Source organism: Hyperolius riggenbachi, chromosome 1, assembly GCF_040937935.1.
Source record: "Hyperolius riggenbachi isolate aHypRig1 chromosome 1, aHypRig1.pri, whole genome shotgun sequence".
NCBI classification, from domain to species: domain Eukaryota; kingdom Metazoa; phylum Chordata; class Amphibia; order Anura; family Hyperoliidae; genus Hyperolius; species Hyperolius riggenbachi.
Genome location: NC_090646.1, coordinates 81,155,148 through 81,174,589, shown reverse-complemented (window position 1 = coordinate 81,174,589; position 19,442 = coordinate 81,155,148). Strand labels below are relative to the sequence as shown.

At 43.1% G+C, this 19,442-nt stretch overlaps 1 protein-coding gene across 3 annotated transcripts in view; it reads left to right on the top strand.

The window, feature by feature from the left end:
- The window catches only part of FAM53A (family with sequence similarity 53 member A), a 119,186-nt gene extending 102,513 nt beyond the window's left edge, over positions 1-16,673 (top strand). For all 3 annotated transcript variants that reach the window (XM_068275726.1, XM_068275734.1, XM_068275740.1), the window contains one exon: positions 15,147-16,673. In XM_068275726.1, coding sequence (XP_068131827.1) covers positions 15,147-15,440 — 294 coding nt within the window. In that variant the 3' untranslated portion in view covers positions 15,441-16,673. The remainder of the gene's footprint in view (positions 1-15,146) is intronic.
- The last annotated feature ends 2,769 nt before the right edge of the window (positions 16,674-19,442 follow it).

Below are 19,442 nucleotides of genomic sequence, written 5' to 3'. Positions count from 1 at the left end.
ATTTCTCAGCAGCCCTGCATTATAATAGGAATTTGTGAGCACACGAGGAGGTGGGTACTTGTCACTCATAGGAAGTAGGTGAAGAGCAGTTACAAATCCTTAGTCTGCAGACAGGAAGCTACCAAGGTTTTTGACTTTAAAGTGTTCCGATGCAAGAGGTAATGCTTATGACTTGCGCTAATTACCACAATTACTTTGAACATTTGCCTTGTTCAATGTTGGGTGTAGTTGGATTTTAAAGAGCTGTAGTGAAAATAATGTAATAAAATCTTTCCTCACCGCGATTTTACATTCTAGAATTCATTGCAGGTGGCAGTATCTTTACTCCTGTGAGGTGATCTCTGCAGAATGTCGGCTTAGTTCTAAAGCCAGTAGAAAATATACTTTATCTCTCAGAATGCCATGGGGGGGGGGAGGGGGGATTTCCACATAGCTAATCATTCTAAGCTGATATCACTGGGGAGATTGGGGTTGCAAACCAATGTAAAAAGAAAAAAAATACTTGTCAATCTTTCTTTTGTCCTGCATTCTGTTTGTCCACTGTGATCAATTCTCCGTCTTCCATTTTGAAAATTGCCAATGCCCCATAACCACTTCCTGGTCGGCACACTTAGAGGAACTCCAATGAAAATAATTTTTATTAATAATTCACTTTTACAATAATTATGTATAAATGATTTAGTCCGTGTTTGCCCATTGTAAAATCTTTCCTCTTCCTGATTGTACATTCTAACATTTATCACATGGTGACATTTTTACTGCTGGGAGGTGATGTCAGTGGAAGTAGCTGCTGCTTGCTTTTTTGGCAGTTGGAAACAGCTGTAACAGCAGTTATTTAGCAGTTATTTCCCACAATGCAACAAGGCTCCCACAGTGTGATGTCAGTGTGATGTGGTGTTTCATCACAATATCGGCCATACAGAGCCCCCTGATGATCCGTTTGTGAAAAAAGAAAATATTTCTCATGGGAAAGGGAGTATCGGCTACTGATTGGGATGAAGGTCAATTCTTTTTTACGGTTTCTCTTTAAACTGTAATATCGCACACTTTAGCCATAGGGAAACATGGACACTACCAATTTACCATCAATTGTCCTTTTAGTTATTACTAATAGCAACTGATATTTAAGTAAACACAATGTAACAAGTGGTGAATGTTACACACTCTCTGGCTGTCCTCCAGCTCCTGCAGTCAGTGTGTGTGTAACATTCCTCACTTGTTACATTGTGTTTACTTAAATGTATCTACCTAAACTTCGGATGCGTCTGCATTTCTCTCCACGGAACTTTAAAGCTCTGTGTGTAACCCTTCCAATGCTGGTCTAGTAAAAAAAAATGCTGGTTGCATATAATATGCTGTAAATAATGTTTTAGAGCAAAGTTGAAATGCTGGGTTATATTCCGCTTTAAGTACCCTGTAACTAGTTTGTCTGCTGAAAGTCAGAGGGGTTATTGGTTCGGCTTAAACTGCCTTTTTATTTTACTATGTAAATCCACGTAAGTGAGTGTTCTCTCCTCTGAAGCGTGTGATCATTGTGACTGTCAGGCACCTGGAAGATGAGAACCTGGCGCTGCCTTTGCAAATGGCCGCTGCCCAGCACTCCCCTAGGACTTTGGCCGCTCTAGTTTCACAGTCTTGACAGCTCTTTTAATTTATCATGACTAAACAGAAACGCTATAGTAATAGAAGGCATTAACGAGCAGATGAAGCAAGATGTCAGTCACTGGAGACCTTGGGAGGGAAGCCCGTTGCCATAATAACTGTGACCAAAACAGAAGTCCTGACAGGAATATCTCGGAGGCCGGGGTTATATTGACAGGGCGGCCTGTGTTTTTATGACCAGACCTCGGTTTTAGGGGTATAACGTAGGTAGAGGCTGCTGACATGTTGTGAGGGGAGATAAAACAGTTCCGTAACTGTTGTTGGGAATTCCAGTGACAGGAAGGTGTTTTGCTCAACAGTGGCAGTGCAGCCGATAATAGGGGGTAATAAGTGAAACTGGATTTTTTTTTAACCACTTAAAGAGAAACCATAACCAAGAATTGAACTTCATCCCAATCTGTAGCTGATACCCCCTTTCCCATGAGAAATCTTTTCCTTTTCACAAACTGATCATCAGGGGGCTCTATATGGCTGATATTGTGATGAAACCCCTCCCATAGTGTGATGTCAGAACCATGGTTCTGACCGTTTCCTGTCTGCGAACCTTGTTGCATTATGGGAAATAACAGCTGTTTCCAACTGCCGAAAAGCAAGCAGCAGCTACTTCCACTGACATCACCTGCAAGCAGTAAAAATGTCACCATGTGATAAATGTCAGAAGGTAAATCGGGAAGAAGAAAGATTTTACAACGGAGAAACACTGACTGAGTCATTTATACATAGTTATTGTAAAAATGAAGCACTTTTTTATTACATTATTTTCACTGGAGTTACTCATAGGTATTCTTTTAAATGTGTTTCCAGAGCTTTGTAGTACTTACCAAAGCCTGCTAAAGTTAGTATTTCATAAAAAATAAATCCAGTATTCCTAGATTAGTGCCAATTTAGGTTTCTCTTTGTCCTTTTTTTTTTTTTTTGCAGCCTTGACAACATGGCTGCATGGAGTACTGTTGCCATGAGGCTGCGAAGAGACTCCCACTTTGCTTTAGTAGTACTTGGCAGCACAAAGCTGGAGCCTGTGTTAGGCGTTCAAATTAATCCATTGAATTATTAAAATAAAAGGGGTGTGCAAATGCAAGTAGTCCCTTAAAGGATATCTGAGGTGAATGCAAAAAACCCGCTTTAAAGGGGCACTATGGTTAAATTCTTCTATTTTAGTCACTTTAACATAAATATTTGTTTTTGGAGCAATGTTATTGACATTTAATGTAGAACAATTTAGCCATAGTGCCCCTTTAACCTACCCGAGGCTTCTTCCAGCCCCTAGAGGTCACATGTGTACCTTGCCGCAGCTCCGATCTTCTCTGCTCCTGCTGACAGGCTCTGAAGTGTCGCTGATCCCCGGCGGGTCGCCATCTTCTGCACATGTGCGGGCCCACGTCATCAGGGGCGCACGAAATGCACACATTTATGCGTTGTGTTGAACGTATACATTAGCCCGACACATCTGTGTGAACAAACCTTGATAGTTCTTGAGTTGCTGACGCTGAACAAGTATCCAGATCAGGTGTTCTCATTCCGCTGACTGAATCCTTGTTTTAGAAAGGACCAAAGCCAAAGAAGTTGCTTGAAAGCCAGAGGGAGTGAATGTGGCATTTCCCACATTCCTCTGACAGGTTCACTTTAATCACATGAGCCCTTAGAGAACATAATTCAGTCAGACACATTTGTAATAACATGGACATTCTTCCAGGGACAAAGATGGAAATAACTCTTTTGTAGCAATTTCCCACACAGCGAAGTTCTTGGCTTGTTGTAGGGATTCCACCTCATTTCCTGTTCCTGTTTACTGGAACAGGAAGTAAAGTATTTTCGCCCATTATGACACACGCAGCATTAAAAGCTGACAAACTTATGCAAATGCTCGCACTGGATGGCTTCTTGCAAGCATTAAAGAGATTAATCCTGATTTAAAAGACCTTTCTATCGGTTCGTTCTACCAGATGGCCTTCTGCACTGCATGTGAGTGACAGGTACACTTTAGCATTGAACTTCACTTTGTTCCTTGAATTAGTATGCAAGGCCCAAAGTGATACTTTGAAGAGCGGTGAAAGGCCTGGCAGCCTGTTCATTCATGCTGGGGAGGCCACCGGTGACGGCGCTCCTGCCAGGGCAGAATAGAAATGTGAGTTTGAAGAGTTAATTTGGCGCTATTGGAAGAGGGGACCCCATCAGAGGCTGGCAGCTGTCCTTTCATCTCCTCTCTTGTGCCTGATCTCGCAGCTGCCAGCACTTGTCACATCTCCCTATAGAGGCCTGGTGTGGCCTGACAGAATGTTCTGGTTACAAAATATCTATGGGTTTAATGAGGGGGAAACTTGGCGCGTTCCTTTCGGGGTCTGGTGATTGGGGGGGGGGGGGGGAGCGAAGTGTGTAGAAGTGGGTTCATTTTCCTAAAAACTTTACATATTCTAAATGGGGTGAAGCACCTTCTGCCTATTGCGACCATCCTTATTCAGCTTAGCTGCTTTAGTTTCAGAAAGTATTTCTGCAAGAAAAGGTAACGAGTAGCTAAATTATAAATTAGTTTTGCTTTAAACTTAAGTTGCCAAGATATATAAACTCACACATGATAAAGTGTGATTTTCTCACTCCCAGGGTCCGTATTCCACATATGGTCTTGCAATACCCGCCCTCAGTGTGAAATTGGGCCTTGGGACTTTTTTTTTTCTTTCCAAACCATAGGAGCAAAGGATGCTGGGGGATTGATGTCCTAACTCCACCCCTCTTGTCAATGTTTCAGCAAGGCTTGGTGTACAGAGGCGCCAGAGTAGAATAAAAATGTTTAAAAACCGTCTAAAAGAGGGGGATGTTCAGGTGGACTTACCTCCCTCAAAAATATAGAACTCAATTGAGTCACAATATATCAATACAAAAAAACGTTTTATTTAACTCCACTTAGTGCAACGCGTTTCGCAGGTGTGGTCCTGCTTCATCAGGCAAACAGGAGTATAACTCAATGGGTCACAGAGGTGCTCACTTCTGCATCTAGACCCATTGAGTTATACTCCTGTCTGCCTGATGAAGCAGGACCACACCTGCGAAACGCATTGCACTAAGTGGAGTTAAATAAAACGTTTTTTTGTATTGATATATTGTGACTCAATTGAGTTCTATATTTTTGACGGAGGTAAGTCCACCTGAACATCCCCCTCTTTTAGACGGTTTTTAAACATTTTTATTCTACTCTGGCGCCTCTGTACACCAAGCCTTGCTGAAATCTTGATTCCACCCTCGGTGGAGGGGTGCTACCCCGTTTCCTATCTACAGAGAGCGACATCTTAATAACCTGAGTGGGGTCAGGTTCTAATACTCCCCACCTGCATTTGAAGTGGTTGCCTATGGGTAACCCTTGTTTGTGAGTATTTCTTAATATTTTGCTTTAAACCACAACCAACTTAACAATACTACACCATATTGGGCTCTCGATTTCTCTTCGTTCTTCCAAGCACCTCTTGTCAATGTGATCTAATCTAGGCAGGCAGGCAGACATCCGAAATAAGAATGTGTGCCAGCCCATTGAAATAATGAAATAATTGTGTGCCAGCCCATTGATTAACATGGGCTGTTGCATCTGGAGTGTTTCAGAAATCCATGGTTTTAAAAGAAAAAAGAAATAGGCTTTTGTGTTACCCTGGTCTGCTTAAAGGGAACCTTAACTGTAAAAAAAAAAAAGTTTGGCATCTACCAGCCCCCTCCAGCCATCCTGTGCCCTCACAGTCACTCATGGCTCCTCTGGTCCCCCCGATACCAGCTAGTTTCGTTTTTACCGACTGGGAGTCGGCCGGCTGCCATGCGTACGTCTTTACGCATTCCCGTTGGTGCAGGAAGCTATTGCAGACATCAACAAGTACATTTTTACGCGTTACGGGTGTAATGCGTAAAATTTTACGCATTACACCCGTAACACGTAAAAATGTACTTGTTGATGTCTGCAATAGCTTCCTGCATCAGCAGGAATGCGTAAAAACGTACGCATGGCGGCCAGCCGACGCCCAGTCGGCAAAAACGAAATTAGCTGGCAACCGGAGCCCTGAGGAGCCTTGAGTGACTGCGAGGGCACAGGATGGCTGGAGGGGGCTGGTAGATGCCCCAGGTAAGTTTTTTTTTGTTTTGTTTTTTTTACAGTTAAGGTTCCCTTTAAGTGCAGAGGTGGTCATGCATCTGGAAGGAGGAGGCCAAGACGCTCCTTAAAGCAGTAGGATCAGCGATACTATGCCAGGGAAAAAAGCACATATATAAGTAGATAAATACTTGACCTACTTACATAACACATGTATTATACTGTCCACATTTTGATTTCAGTGAATGTTATATAGTAAATTACGAGAATTCTGTTCCTGGTGGGGGCATGTCTTTTGCCCACAGTTAAGGCTAACTCATGATGTCATTTCTGCCCTTTACTTTTTTTCTTGTCTCCTCCAATCGCTGAGTCGCCTCAGCCTTGCTTGTAAACACAAGTGAGTAGGGGATTAGGCTTCAGATAAGAAGCTGGCAGGGAAATAAAGGGAAGAGGAGGAATAGATTATAGATAAAAAGAACCCCCAGCATGCAATTCTTTGGCACGACTGCTAAAGGGCCAGTGTTCCTTAAGTATGTGATAACTCCAAATCATAACAGCAGAAAAAGTTTTTTGAAAGTTTTGAATGCAGGATTAGAATCTTTATCACTTAATACACTCAGACCAGTTGCTGTTGAAATTTGATTTTTATGGTGACGATACCGCTTTAAAGTACCACAAATGGTGATTAACTTAAGTTTGTTTTGTACGTTTTGTCCATGAGGCAGAGGAGATAATCTAGTTGAAGGGACCCAGAGGGAAACTGCAATAAATTGTAACACGCTCACTAATTTGGTCGCAGCCACTGATTTGTAAGACTTAAACTCTAAAATTGCACACCAGGACTCTCACCTGCTGGTCTTCAGACACTGTACTCCCTTTGGCTGCCACCTCTACTCACACAGCTTTGCTAAATCTAATTGGTTGGTGGCATGGATATTGTTTTCTGCTCCACTGGCTCCTGAAAATGCTCTTGGATTGGACATACTGCCTCTCTAATTTCATTTTGATTTGTCAACCTGTGCTGAGGTGGCTTCCTGCGTTTCCAACTCAGTTTCTGACAGTCTGAAGCCTATTTTAGTCTCGGGACACATGATGCAACCTTAGACCTGCTTATCATTGTGCACTACGAAGTTACAAGCTAAACACTGGTAGTAAGATGGCTGCCGAAATACAGTTAAACTTTCAGTTTGGTCACATGATTCTACCAGGAAAACCTATTTGCAATGTAAGGCAGTAATTTGTTGGTGGTTCAGAAAGTTGTCTAAAATTATGATTCTCAACTGCGCCTCAGTTCTCTGTTGTAAGCCTTGTGCTGCCGGCATACCTTCTGTCTATAATAAGTGTCCAGATGTGTATTAATTTATGGGCCGTATTGTTGACAAACTCCATAGACCTCTCTTCATCGTTATCCCCACTAAACAGGACAGCTGCAATGGAGGGAATAATGGCGGCTTGCGGCCCCTGCAGACAAAGGCCCCTTAAGCCCGGAACACAGATGGCATGTGCCAATAATGATCTGGGCCGTCGGTCTAAACGTCCATGTTTATTTTTTATTCTCTTCACAGAGAATGCAGCCAATAAATCCCACCGGAGTTGAAAGCCGTGGGCCATGGTGCCTTTTAGCGGTTTAGCAAGCTAAGCCTTGCCCCTCAATTCACAGGATCAACATTTGGTCTCTGTACAGGCCTCCTCAGGAATTCATGTCCTGTTGAAAAGGGTGATCAGAGGGCCCTGTCTGTATTGAATGAGGAGCTCGAGACAGTTGGGGCTCGACGGAGAGGGGGGAGCCGTGCTTGACAAAATTGTGCTAAGTCACAGTCGGGATGGGTCCCCGGCTCTTTTCTCTCCAGCAATGCCTGAACAATCAAAGGACCTCCTTTTTATCTATTGTTACCTCAGGAGGATACTCATTTAGTTGTTTCAAATTCCAGCAGGCTTGGGAAGAAGGAAAGGCGATAGCAGTTAGACAGGCCTCGGAGATGATAATCAAGTGATCTGCAGACAAGCTCGCACTTTGTGCTTTGACATACACGAACACACTGGGGCACTTAGTTCTGAATGAAAGCTCGAGGCCTTCTTTCTTTCAGAACCTTGAATGAAAAGTTCTGCTGGAGGTGGCATCCACATCGAGCATCTGGTGCTCTGCAAGCTTTAGAAAGCACAGGGAGAGGGGGCAATCACAATGTGAAATTAGGCCCAAAATGGCATTTAATGAAGTCGGGCTCTGTGCTCCAGGCTTTTCTGCGTATTCAGCATAAAAAGAAAAGGCTTTGGAGGCTTCCACAAGAAAAGACGTCTCATTAGATGCTTCTTGCTTTTCTTCTCTGTCCTCGAAGTAGTTTTAGTGACTGGAAGGTTGTACTTGCTCCATCTGGAGAGTTCGATTGTGTGCCCTGCAGATCAGCACCACTAACAATGCCTTCAGTCTTCCAATAAGATATGTAGATTTCTTTTTTTTCTTTTAGAAATATTTTTACAAAGTATTCATTTTTAAACCATTTTAAAACTTAAAATGTTTAAAATGACCTTGTCACTTTTTCAAACAAGGAGTGAGACGAGTCTTTAAAGGTAAACTGAAGTGAGAGGGATATGTACGCTGGCAGTTATTTCATTTTAGGACAACTGAGGGGACATGTGACATGAGATAGACATGTGTATGTACAGTGGCAAGCATACAAATAACGAGGCTGTGTTCCTTTTTTACTTTCTCTGAAAGCGTTAAACAGGTATGCAAGTGAGTTTCTGTCCGGGTCAGGACCAGGTCAGACTATAGCATCACCCTCACTGATTAGTAATTACAGCCATAAAATACTTTCCTGTCAGTAAATGGCTTCTATGAGCAGGGAAGAGGTAAAAAGGGTCAATAATTCATAGATTTCAGCTCTAGGATACTTCATTGAAGGTGTCATTGAGCATAAACAATGAAACAGTAAAAACTAGATTTATATATAAAATAAAACTGGGGGATATCTAAAAATGTTATTTTTAGGAGGAGGAGGATGGATAAAATTGTTTTTCTCATCAGCTTATTTTCACCTCGGAAGTCCTGTAAACCATACCAGTTGTCTGGCGTCCTACTGATCCTCTGTGTCTAATACTTTGTGGTGGCCATACATCAGGCTGCTTGGTGACCAAAAGCATGAGCATGCCCAAACGACAATGCAGCCAATTTCGGGCTGAAATCTGTTGCCTGTATAGATCAGACTTGCTTCAAGATGTAGGGCCGACTTGCTCGATTGGGTGCACGATGGTAAGGGCGCGCGATATCGGGATGAGCGTCAGCCGGCGCTGTGCCCCCTGGTGACCTGTGCAGTATACTTTACCTGTCAGTGTCCGCCACTGACACCGTCCTCTGTCCACATACACATGCCCCACGTGGTAGTTTCGACCAAGAGACCGGTTTCTCTCTGATGGAATCTGATTAGGGAGAGATCAGTCAGCTGCTCATACACTGAAGGCCGAATCCCAATCATTTTCAGCATGAAAAGTCAAAAAATGTCAACCTCTCGGGAATTGGCCTGGTGATGCCAAATCTGCCAGCCTCCGTTGCTTGTTCCCCCCCCCCCCCCCCCTGTGTAAATTTGCACCCCCTTCGTGCATTTATACTTTACCTGCCCGCTGTTACCCGCTGCAGTGCCCATCCATCTTAGGCTTCCTCCATTTGTGACTTCACACATGTGCCATCTGCTGTATACCGGCTGAGCATGAGCATAAATGGAGGAAGGGGAATACTGATGGACACTGCGACGGGTGATAGCAGACAGGCAAGTATAAATGTATGAATGGGGGGCACATTTACACTAGGGGTTGACAGCTGGGCCTTCTGTCGTGTTGGTTGCTCGTCCAGATATTGCACACAGTTACCGCCTTGTACCCGATCGAGCACGTCGGCCTAGCACAATGATATGCAAACTTGGCTCTCCAGCTGTTAAGGAACTACAAGTCCCACAATGCATTTGCTTTATGAATCATGAGTGTGGCTGTAAGACTCCCGCAGTGCATTGTGGGACTTGTAGTTCCTTAACAGCTGGAGAGCCAACTTTACAGATCACTGGCCTAGCATGTAGGACCGATACAGGTGACCCATTTTGGCACAATATTGGTCACTTCGTTGATCGGTAATGCTCTTGGTGGCACCGGTTTTTATATGATTTGATAAGAATTATTACCACGTCAAGTAATCTATGAGTACCTTTACACCACAGGTGAGAACTTTCATCTTGCTTCCCCCCCCTATCACCTCAGCCCAGTTCTCTTCATACAGCAGCACTGTACATCTGTCACCCTGCTGGGCCTCTTATTATTAACCTACAAGAACAGCTGTATGCAAACGAGACACTTTTAACACCTCCCAATCCGGATATCCCAGATCCTCCAGCTGCTTCTTCTTCGCATATCATAATGGCGCTTTCTCAAAATGTAAAACCCCATAACTATAGCATGTTTTGTCTTTGGGCACCTGCCAGCTTAATTGTATAACTTTGAGGAGACAGTAGAAGATTTTGCCACCCAAACAGCTGTTTAAGTCCCGCTATACACTATGACCAGAAACACTAAGTAGTGTAACACTCTGTACAGGCTGGATCTCCACACGACCTGATGTATTCCTACAGAAATGATGTACATAGCCTACATGAGAGTAGTTTGAGGGTTGCACAAGTTACACAAGTGCTTTAAATCCCAATTCTAGAATTTTTTATTTCTATGTTGAATACTCTAGAAAGGAGTTAGAAACTTTTCAGAGTATTTTACACTTGTGCCCTATTGGAGAGAAGTTTCCTCACTTCCTTTTCCATGGACCTCCTTCAGCTTTTATATCAAATTGCTAGTCCCTGGGCACAGAAAAGGAGAGCCTGTAGTAAAAGCTTGCTGGTGATTGGAACTTAACCTAATCAAAAAAGTTGCTCGAGTCTATTACTCTTGCAGAGATCTCCTTACTTCCTGTTCCTGAACAGGAAATGATAGAAATTTTAAGATGGCTGACACAGGACAGCAATAAAAATTCAAAGGATCTTCTCCCCCCTTATCCAGGGCCGCCATCAGGGGGGGACAACTGACACTAGAGTGAGGGGCCTGGAGGCCTGGGCCTCCCCTCCCCCACGCACTGGCATTAAAGGAGACTTTAGTGGTGGCTCTCATCATGCTCCCCCCAGTTCTCAGTAAGTTCAGGGGGTCGCTGCTAATGGGGGGGATGGAGAACGGGGGAGTGGTGGGCCCACTAAACATGCCTGCTCCACTCGTTTTCATTTTATTTTCCACTAAGGTATCCTTAATCCTATCCCATGAAGGCACTTAGTGGTGGGCAAGGGGTGGGGTGGCTAGTGGGTGGGCAAAGCAGCCATTGGGTGGGCTCAGGCCTGATTATGTGTGAGGGGCCCCAACATTTTTGATGGCGGCCCTGCCCTTATCACACTATCCAAAGCTAGAAAACAACCCTTCCAAAACATCAGACTGACTAAGGCAATGTGTCTTCATGTCTCTGTCCAAGTCTTGATTGGGCTGGGGGGGGGCGGGCTTATGTATAAGGATTCAGCCAGTAAGACCATCCACTCCATTTTCTGAGTTACTAGACACAGTGGGCCCAGTTCAATTCAATTTCTTTTTTTCCTAGGAGATCATTTTACATCTTTTGTTTAAAATAACTTTTCGTCACTCTGCAATTGAAAAAGTACCAAAAAGTAGGTGGAAAAAGTACCAAAAAGTAGGTGAAAAAAGTACTATCAAAATTATTATTTTTTTTTGTATTTTCGCTTGTTGGTGGCTAAAAAAGGCATTTTATTGACAAGGTGTGAAAATATCACTTAGGAGAAAACTCAAGAGAAAAAGTTGATTGCGTATGGGCCAGAACCTCAGAAAATGAGGTGGTACTTGTTGACAAACGTCGCCTTATTTAAAAAGTCATAACTTGCAACCATAATCTTTTCTAAAGTACCAATATCCGTGCAAGTTGAGTTGGCATATGCTGCTGCCATCCCCCCCCCCCCCCCCTCATTCTCTAACCTCATGGTAAGAAAAAGTTTTTTTTAATTCTCTGCTGTGGTGTTCTTCAGAAGAGCAGGACCCACAATCCTTTGCTGTTGAGCAGTCACAGCAGGCCTTGCGAAACTATAACAAATCAAATTGGTCTTCTGTGCCATGATCTTTAACCCAGACATTCCACAGTAAGCCATCAGTGGCCGGACTGGTAATTTGCTGTCACGATGAAGAATGCGCTCCAGGTCTATTGATATGGTGCTCTTTAGGCTGAGTAATGGCACAATTACATGCCTGCAGGTCGTCATTTGGCCTAAATCACAGGCCTCCATTGTTGAGGAATCCATACAGCCTCACCTCTTTTGAATGGGGGCTTGGTCTCTGTGCGTGATTGTGCGACATGCCAAGCACCATGTTTATTTTGGCAGCAGTCTGCTCACCTCACGCATAGAAAGTTTTATATTTGGATGACTGTATAGAATGCTATTCTGATTGGGGCAGAAAGCTTCCCATAATACTGGGAGTCTGACTTGTGTCCAACTGGGGCCTGCAGGTTTGCAAGTAAGGTGATACCTCAGTTGCACAATTTAAAAAATAAATTATGCTAGAGCTTTTGACAGGGGGTCCTTAAAGCAAACCTGAAAATTAAAAGTAAAAATAAACATACGCACCTCATACTTGACTTCGGTGTAGTCTACTCATGAATCTTTCTCCTCTCCCGCGTCCTGTTTGTTCACTGTGATCAATGGAATTCTCCGTCCTACAGTTTGAAAATAGCCATTGCCCCATAACAGCTTCCTGGTCAGCTTACTGTTAAACTGTAATATCGCCCACTTGAGTCAAACATAGACATTACTTTGTTCATCAGTTGTCCTTACAGTTATAACTGATAGCTAACAGTTATAACTGATAACTGGTATTTTCCAGTTCTGGCAAAATCTTGTCTAGATCATAAAAATCTTAACCTAGGTACATAGGTATGGTAGAAATTGTCACCTGGCAGGAATCGTGACTCAGTTTCTCAAAGAACGGTTTGTGATCCGATGTTGTACAGCTGCGTCACTAGCCTGCAGTGCGGGGTTTGGAGGGAGGACGCACCGCATACGACAGTACCTCCCAGTGAGCAGCATGCCAGATCTTAAGGTGATATTGAGTGGGTTGTTCCTTACACACTAGATCTTTGCCCAAGTCAGTCTCTTTATTGGCCACTTCTGTCTTCTATAACAATATCTAGCATGTGTATGTAGCTTTAGACCGTGATCCTATCTCTATGGTTGAAGGCAGGGCTGTGGAGTCGGTACAAAAATCATCAGACTCCTCAGTTTATGAAACCACCAACTCTGATTTCGACTTCAGGTACCCAACATTTCCCCGACTCCTCAGTCTGATTCTTACCAGGGCTGTGGAGTTGGTACAAAAAAATCATCCAACACCGAATCCTCAGTTTATTGAAACCACCGACTCAGACTCTGGGTACCCAAAATTCCGCTGACTCTCCGACTCCACAGCCCCGGTTGAAGGAACCCTCAGACAATTATTGCCTAGTCTGTTAATTTATGGTTGGTTTAGAATCTAATTGGTAGGATGATTGTTAATCGTTTTCCAAGAAAAGTTTTTTTTTTTTTATTTTTTTTTTTTAAAGAAGTTTCTTCCAGCACTTGGGCACACATACGCTAATCTCTATAGATACCTTTACTGTTAAAAAGGCACAAAGACTGAACTGCCTTATGCGTAATGTCTTAAAATCTCTACTAGCTCCTGACCATGAAGTTGTGATAACAGCATAAACTAGTCCATGGGTTAATAGAACAAGCTGCAGAAGGAAATGTGAAGGTCCTATAAACCTGGATTATGGATGTCGCTAACACCCAGAGCATGAGGCCCGAGATTGTGGAGTTCAGAATCTCTTGTGCAAATACTAAATTGGGATTTATTCAAGAGGGGCGGCCAGTAAGTGATTTTTTTTTTCCTTTTGGCTGCAGATAATCCTCTTGAAAATCTGCAGCATATTAAGAAGCCTGGCAGCACATGAAATGAAAGGCTCATAAGAGACAATTTGGGAATTAATTAATCTCGTCTTTAAGGTAAAGTCATTTAGGTGGGGGCAGTTCAACCACACGAGGTCTGTAACAATCCCTTAAGACCACTAATATATTCCTCTCCTGGCTTCTCAATCCCACATTAAATTGGTGTTCAAGATGTCTCCATAACAGCCTGTAATGAATTTAGTCTTCCCATTCATGGGGTGATAAAAAAAAACAAAAATCACACAAGACCCGATACATGGGGTTTTCCCCTTTGAACCTGATTACAAATCCACGCTTGAAATTGATTTATTCTGGTCAACTAATATTTGTTTGGACTTTGGTATGCGAGTGTTATCAGTTTGCATTGTTGCACTATACATTGGGGTAGATTTATCAAAACCAGTGAAAGGAAAACTGGAGGCAATTTTTTAATGTTTGCTCTTCTAGGAGATGGTGGTAATTTTTGTAAATTGCTTGCAAACTTCTATGTCTGTGAAGGCTGGTAAAGTACCTTCTCAGCTACGTCTGTCTATAATATAGTTGGCTACAGCAAGGATTGCTATATAGTCTAGCTTTTATGTGATCAAAGTTTTATGTACTTACCCACTGTGAGAATGTTATTGTTGGATTTATTACAAGAAGTTTTCACTGAATGTTTCTTTGACTTTTATCAATTCCATGGTCTGGTATTCCCCACGTGAGAGTTGCTAACTTTTGCCATCTGTAGGCAGTTTGGAATAAATCCTGGGATTCTTGTTGCTAGATCTCAGGTTCTTCTCTGTTCTCCAGCTCTGGAGACTATCCGTAAATCAGGTCATGGTGTGAAAAGGCTTTGCTTCTGGAGAAGGAAAAACCTCTAAAAAGTCCAACTATAGTTTATTACTTAGTTTTTGGAAGTTGTGGTTTGAGGTAAAAGTGTCACTATATGATATTTTGTCTGATGGTTGCTGGGTATATCATTCATGGAATTAAGTGATGTAGGTGTTGACATCTCTTTTCCATGAACAATCCAAGAAACAGGTCGCTGCAACCACTGCACCTACTGTGATCAGGAGCAGAACACCAAAGAGCCTGGAAAATGTAATAGATAAGAATTCCGTTGCACCGATCTCAGGATAAAAGTCCAATTTTTGAGGCAATTGTGGACAAACCGCAATACAGCTCACGCGTATCAGAGCAAACTTATGGATCTTTAGTCATAGCTATGACTTTTATTCTGAGATCGGTGCAGCGGAATTCTTATCTACTACATTCTCTATGAACATTGGTCTTGTTGGAGAAAATGTTTTGAAGGACCTAAATACAGCAGAAAGATTCTTCTGCGAATTATTTTTTGTCTCCTAAAACATCTGTTAGTTCTAACAGTGTTCAAAGCTGAATCTTGTTCCACTAAATTCATTTTATTTTCTGTTCCTTTTTAGACTTCTAAAAGCCTTGGCTCTTTGGACTATGAAGACGACGACGAAGAAGATTCTCACCTTAAAACTATTGTCTCCTCTCCTTGCGATTCCAACGACCTCATGAACATCATCACTCCTGGCTCCAGTCCTGTGAAGGACACAGCGGACGAAGGGACCCAGTCAAGGGATTACAAGAGGGAAGCCACCGTCAGCGAAAGCGAGGAAGACCTCAGCGACTCTGAATGCAGTGAGGACGAAACAATGGATCAGAGAAATTACACAGATCTTGACTTGGAGCAAATAGAAAATAACTGAGACTCGATTACCTCTCGCTGCAGCTCTTCAGCTGCTGCCGCCACTTTTGCTTGAGGGGTCCCGTGGAAAGAGTTGGAGCCTAGTCACTTGTGTAGCGTAATGAAATGGACAAAATAAAAAGACTGAGCATTAAAAACATGGTTTCCACCTGACTGCAGTATTCGGCCTAGTATGTGTGGCTCAGCGTTTAAAGTTAAATAGATGTGTATGTACTCATTAGGTTTCCTATGGGAAAGTAACTTTAACTACAAGTGCTTATTGAGAGTGCCTAAATATTTGTGACTCAGACTACACAAGGGGAAGGTGTGGGAAGGACTACTATTTTTTTAAAGATAATTTCATAATTATACAACCTCACTTTTTGGCGGGGTGTCTTAGAATAAAGCGAGTACAATTTGTTTACTTTTTGCGAATGTCACACATACTGGACTGCTTAAGCTCTGAAGCAGCACAAAGGGTAATTGTCAGGAATTTTTCAAGGAGACTTTATAAAATACAGAAAAAAAAACTATAAATGTTAAAAGCAAAAAAAAAAAAACTTAACATATTTTTGCATTTCTATAGCTTTTACAAGTTCTGGAAAGAAAAAAAAAAAAAGCATCTCTATTTTGAAATGAATTTTCAGAAGGGCATTTTATAAACCTAAAAACATCTGTCTACCATGATTTTTGTTTCTGGTACAGGTATGAGTTCTATTTTTATGGAAAGAGCTTAAAAGTTCTAAAATGAAAGTCATATTTGCCTAAAGGTGTATGGAGAGTGTTCAACGAATATTGACCAGTCCAAAAAAAGGAAAACCAAATTAACCACTCCAAGATTTTTTTTATATATATATTTTTCGAGTGGTTACAAAACTACATGTACAAATGTTTTTGAATACGTTTTCTTGATCAAAAAAAGTACTAAAGGCCTGTAAGGTTAAGACGGGGGGTAAAGCCTATAAAATTGCTACTTGAATTGCATTTGTTTTCTATCTTGAACAAAGCAACCGTAATTTTACGTTATGTGCGTTTCAAAAAAAAAAATTGAAAAAAAAAGTGCAAGTAGTTACATGCCTTTTGTAGGTCATAATTACCTTTATATTTTTTTTTCTATTGTTCGAAAGAATGTATCGGAGCACTTGAACCTTAGACTCGGACTTTGTAATGATCAATTCCACAGGGGGAGGTGATCCACTCAGCAATAGAAGGCAATTTTGTCCTTAAATAAAAAAAATCTATTTGGTTTGCAAAATTGTGTGTGTTTTTTTTTTGTTTTTCGCCAGCCAAGAATGTCTCTAGTAATCTACACATAAAGCTGAGACTAGCGAGAGTCTGAAATATGTTCATCTAGCAGCTTGATAGTTTTGAAGGACAGTTATAAAAAGTATCACTTATAAACCTTGTTCTGTGATCTTTTTAGGACAAATATAGGAACTGTAAATGTATACTTTTCTCCAGCTTTAACCAGTAGACAAGACATGACAAATAACATTTATATTGCGCTTTTCTCCTGGCGGACTCAAACCGCCAGAGCTGCAGCCACTAGGACACGCTCTATAGGCAGTAGCAGTGTTAGGAAGACTTGCCTAAGGTCTCCTGCTGAATAGGTGCTGGCTTACTGAACAGGCAGAGCAGAGATTCGAACCCTGGTCTGTGTCAGAGGCAGAGCACTTAACCATTACACCATCCAGCCACAGCTTACACCATCCAGCCACAGCAGTTGAGGACCATAGGCTAATGCTGGGAATACACGGTTCGTTTCTGCCCCTCGATTTTCCGCTCAACAATTTTTGCCGCTCGATTCAGCAGTCGATTCACTTATCTTCCGCACGTTTTTCTTATCTTTTTTCCATTCACTTCTATCAGGAATCGAGTGGCAAAATGATCGAACGTGAGTTCGGACATGTCGGAAATTATCTGCCTCAAAAACAAACCGTGTATTCCCAGCATCACACCTCCTAGTCACCAGGCGATTTTTTTTTTTTACATTTCAGGGCTTTGCAGCTTTAAAAGCTTGCTGCAGAGCCATACTACTAAGCACACACATTAATTTTGCCACCAACAGAGCTTTCAGTTGGTGGCATTTGATTGCTGCTGCAACTGGGTTTTTTTTTTAAATTTTATTTTTTTTAAAAAAAGCTTTCTTTAATTTTCCCTACCCAGCATCCCTCCCCCCAGAGAGCCAATTGGTGTGATCGCCTCTCATAGGCATTAGCCTATGAGAGGCGATCATCTTTTGGGCCAATCGAGGGGACAGCTCAGTGACAAAGCTGTGCCTGTACAGCGCTGCAGAAGATCGCAGCGCTGTACAAGATAAACGGCGGTTTCACCATCTAGCGGTCTGCCGGCAACGATCGCCGCTGGCAGACTGTTTACAGAGCTCTGCTCCATTACTCAAGCGGGGATGCACGAGCGATCCCCTGCAATGCACTCCCCCAGGACTTTATGCCATGCGGCGTTAGGTGGTCCTGGGGGAGCCACTTTGCGGCCGCTAATCGGCGTTAGGCAGTTGTAAGGTGATCAAAGGACCACTGTAGCGAAAAAAAAGTAAGCAGGTAAAATCTGACAGAACTGACAGGTTTTGGACTAGTCCATCTCCTCATGGGGGATTCTCTGGGTTAACTTTGTTTTTAAAAGAATTTCCAAGTCTCACTGATAAAATAGTGAGTAGGGAGCAAGGGCGTTGCTAGGATCCTAAGAGATCTGGGGCACTCTGGCTGAAAAATGGGTTTGGCCACACTCCAGAATGTGGGTGTGGTCATGGGTTGAGCCAAATTTACATGAACTTAACAGCGGTCAAAGTAGGCCTGCCCAGTAGAATGTTGGATGAAGCTCCCCTCTCCAGTATCGGTGTCACTTAAACACAACTAGGCAGTGTTTCCTGGCTCCTGTACTGGCTGGTCTGGCTTTGGGCTGGGCGGGCTGACCGGTTGCCAGCTTGTCTTGCAGTCCCCTCATAGCATTCCCTGACCCTCTAGTGAACCACCTCCCTTGCTCCCATGGGCCTTCCATTAAAGGGAACCTAAACTGAGAAGGATATGGATTTTTTCTTTTAAAATACCAGTTGCCTGACTCTCCTCCTGATCCTGTGTCTCTCATTCTTTTAGCCACAGCCCCCCAACAAGCATGCAGATCAGTTACTCTAAATGAAGTCAGACTGGATTAACTGCATGCTTGTTTCAGGTGGGTGATGCCACTACTGGAGTCAGAGATCAGCAGGACTGCCAGGCAACTGGTGTTTAAAAGGAAACATCCATATCCTTCTCAGTTTAGGTTCCCTTCAAGGCGTCACAACTCCCAGCATGACCCCATAGAAGAACCACAGCTCCCAGCATGCCCCCATAAAGGCGTCACAGCACCTATCATTGCACCACAGCCTGCCCAGAGAGGAAACCGAGCACCCAGCACCCCCCCCCCCCCCCCATTGATGACCACAGCTCCCAGCATGCCTGCCATTGAGGCATCACAGCTGGTGACCTGCTGGAAGCTGCTGTGCTCGGAGCCTGCATAGGGAGCATGCATAGTTGTGTGTGTCCTCACTGTTCCTGAACACCCCCTTAGTATCTGAGAATCAGACGCTGGGAGCTCTAGTGTCTGATTAATTCTCAGACACTAGGGGGAGAAGCCCAGAAGAGGAGATGTCTGCAGACTCTGGAGAGAAAGCGGCCAGAGGTGAGTATTGCCGTCCGCTGCCTGACTCTGGGGGACACCCGGGGCACCCCAGAAAAGATCTGTGGCACGTGCCACTAATCTTTGGGACTAGCAACGCCTCTGGTTAGGGAGGTTGGCTGGTACCTTACTATTTTGGCAGTTAGATTTGAGAACGGCCATTCACGGAATGCTTTTGAAAACACTGAGAATACCGCATGAGGAGATCCAGACTAGTCCAAAACCTGTCGGTTCTGTCAGATTTTAACTGCCTACCTTTTTTGGGATAGTGGTCCTTTTAAAGCAGGGCTTTCTAACCCAGTCTTCAAGTACCCACAACAGTACTTGTTTTGTGGAAATCCGCAGAGGTAGA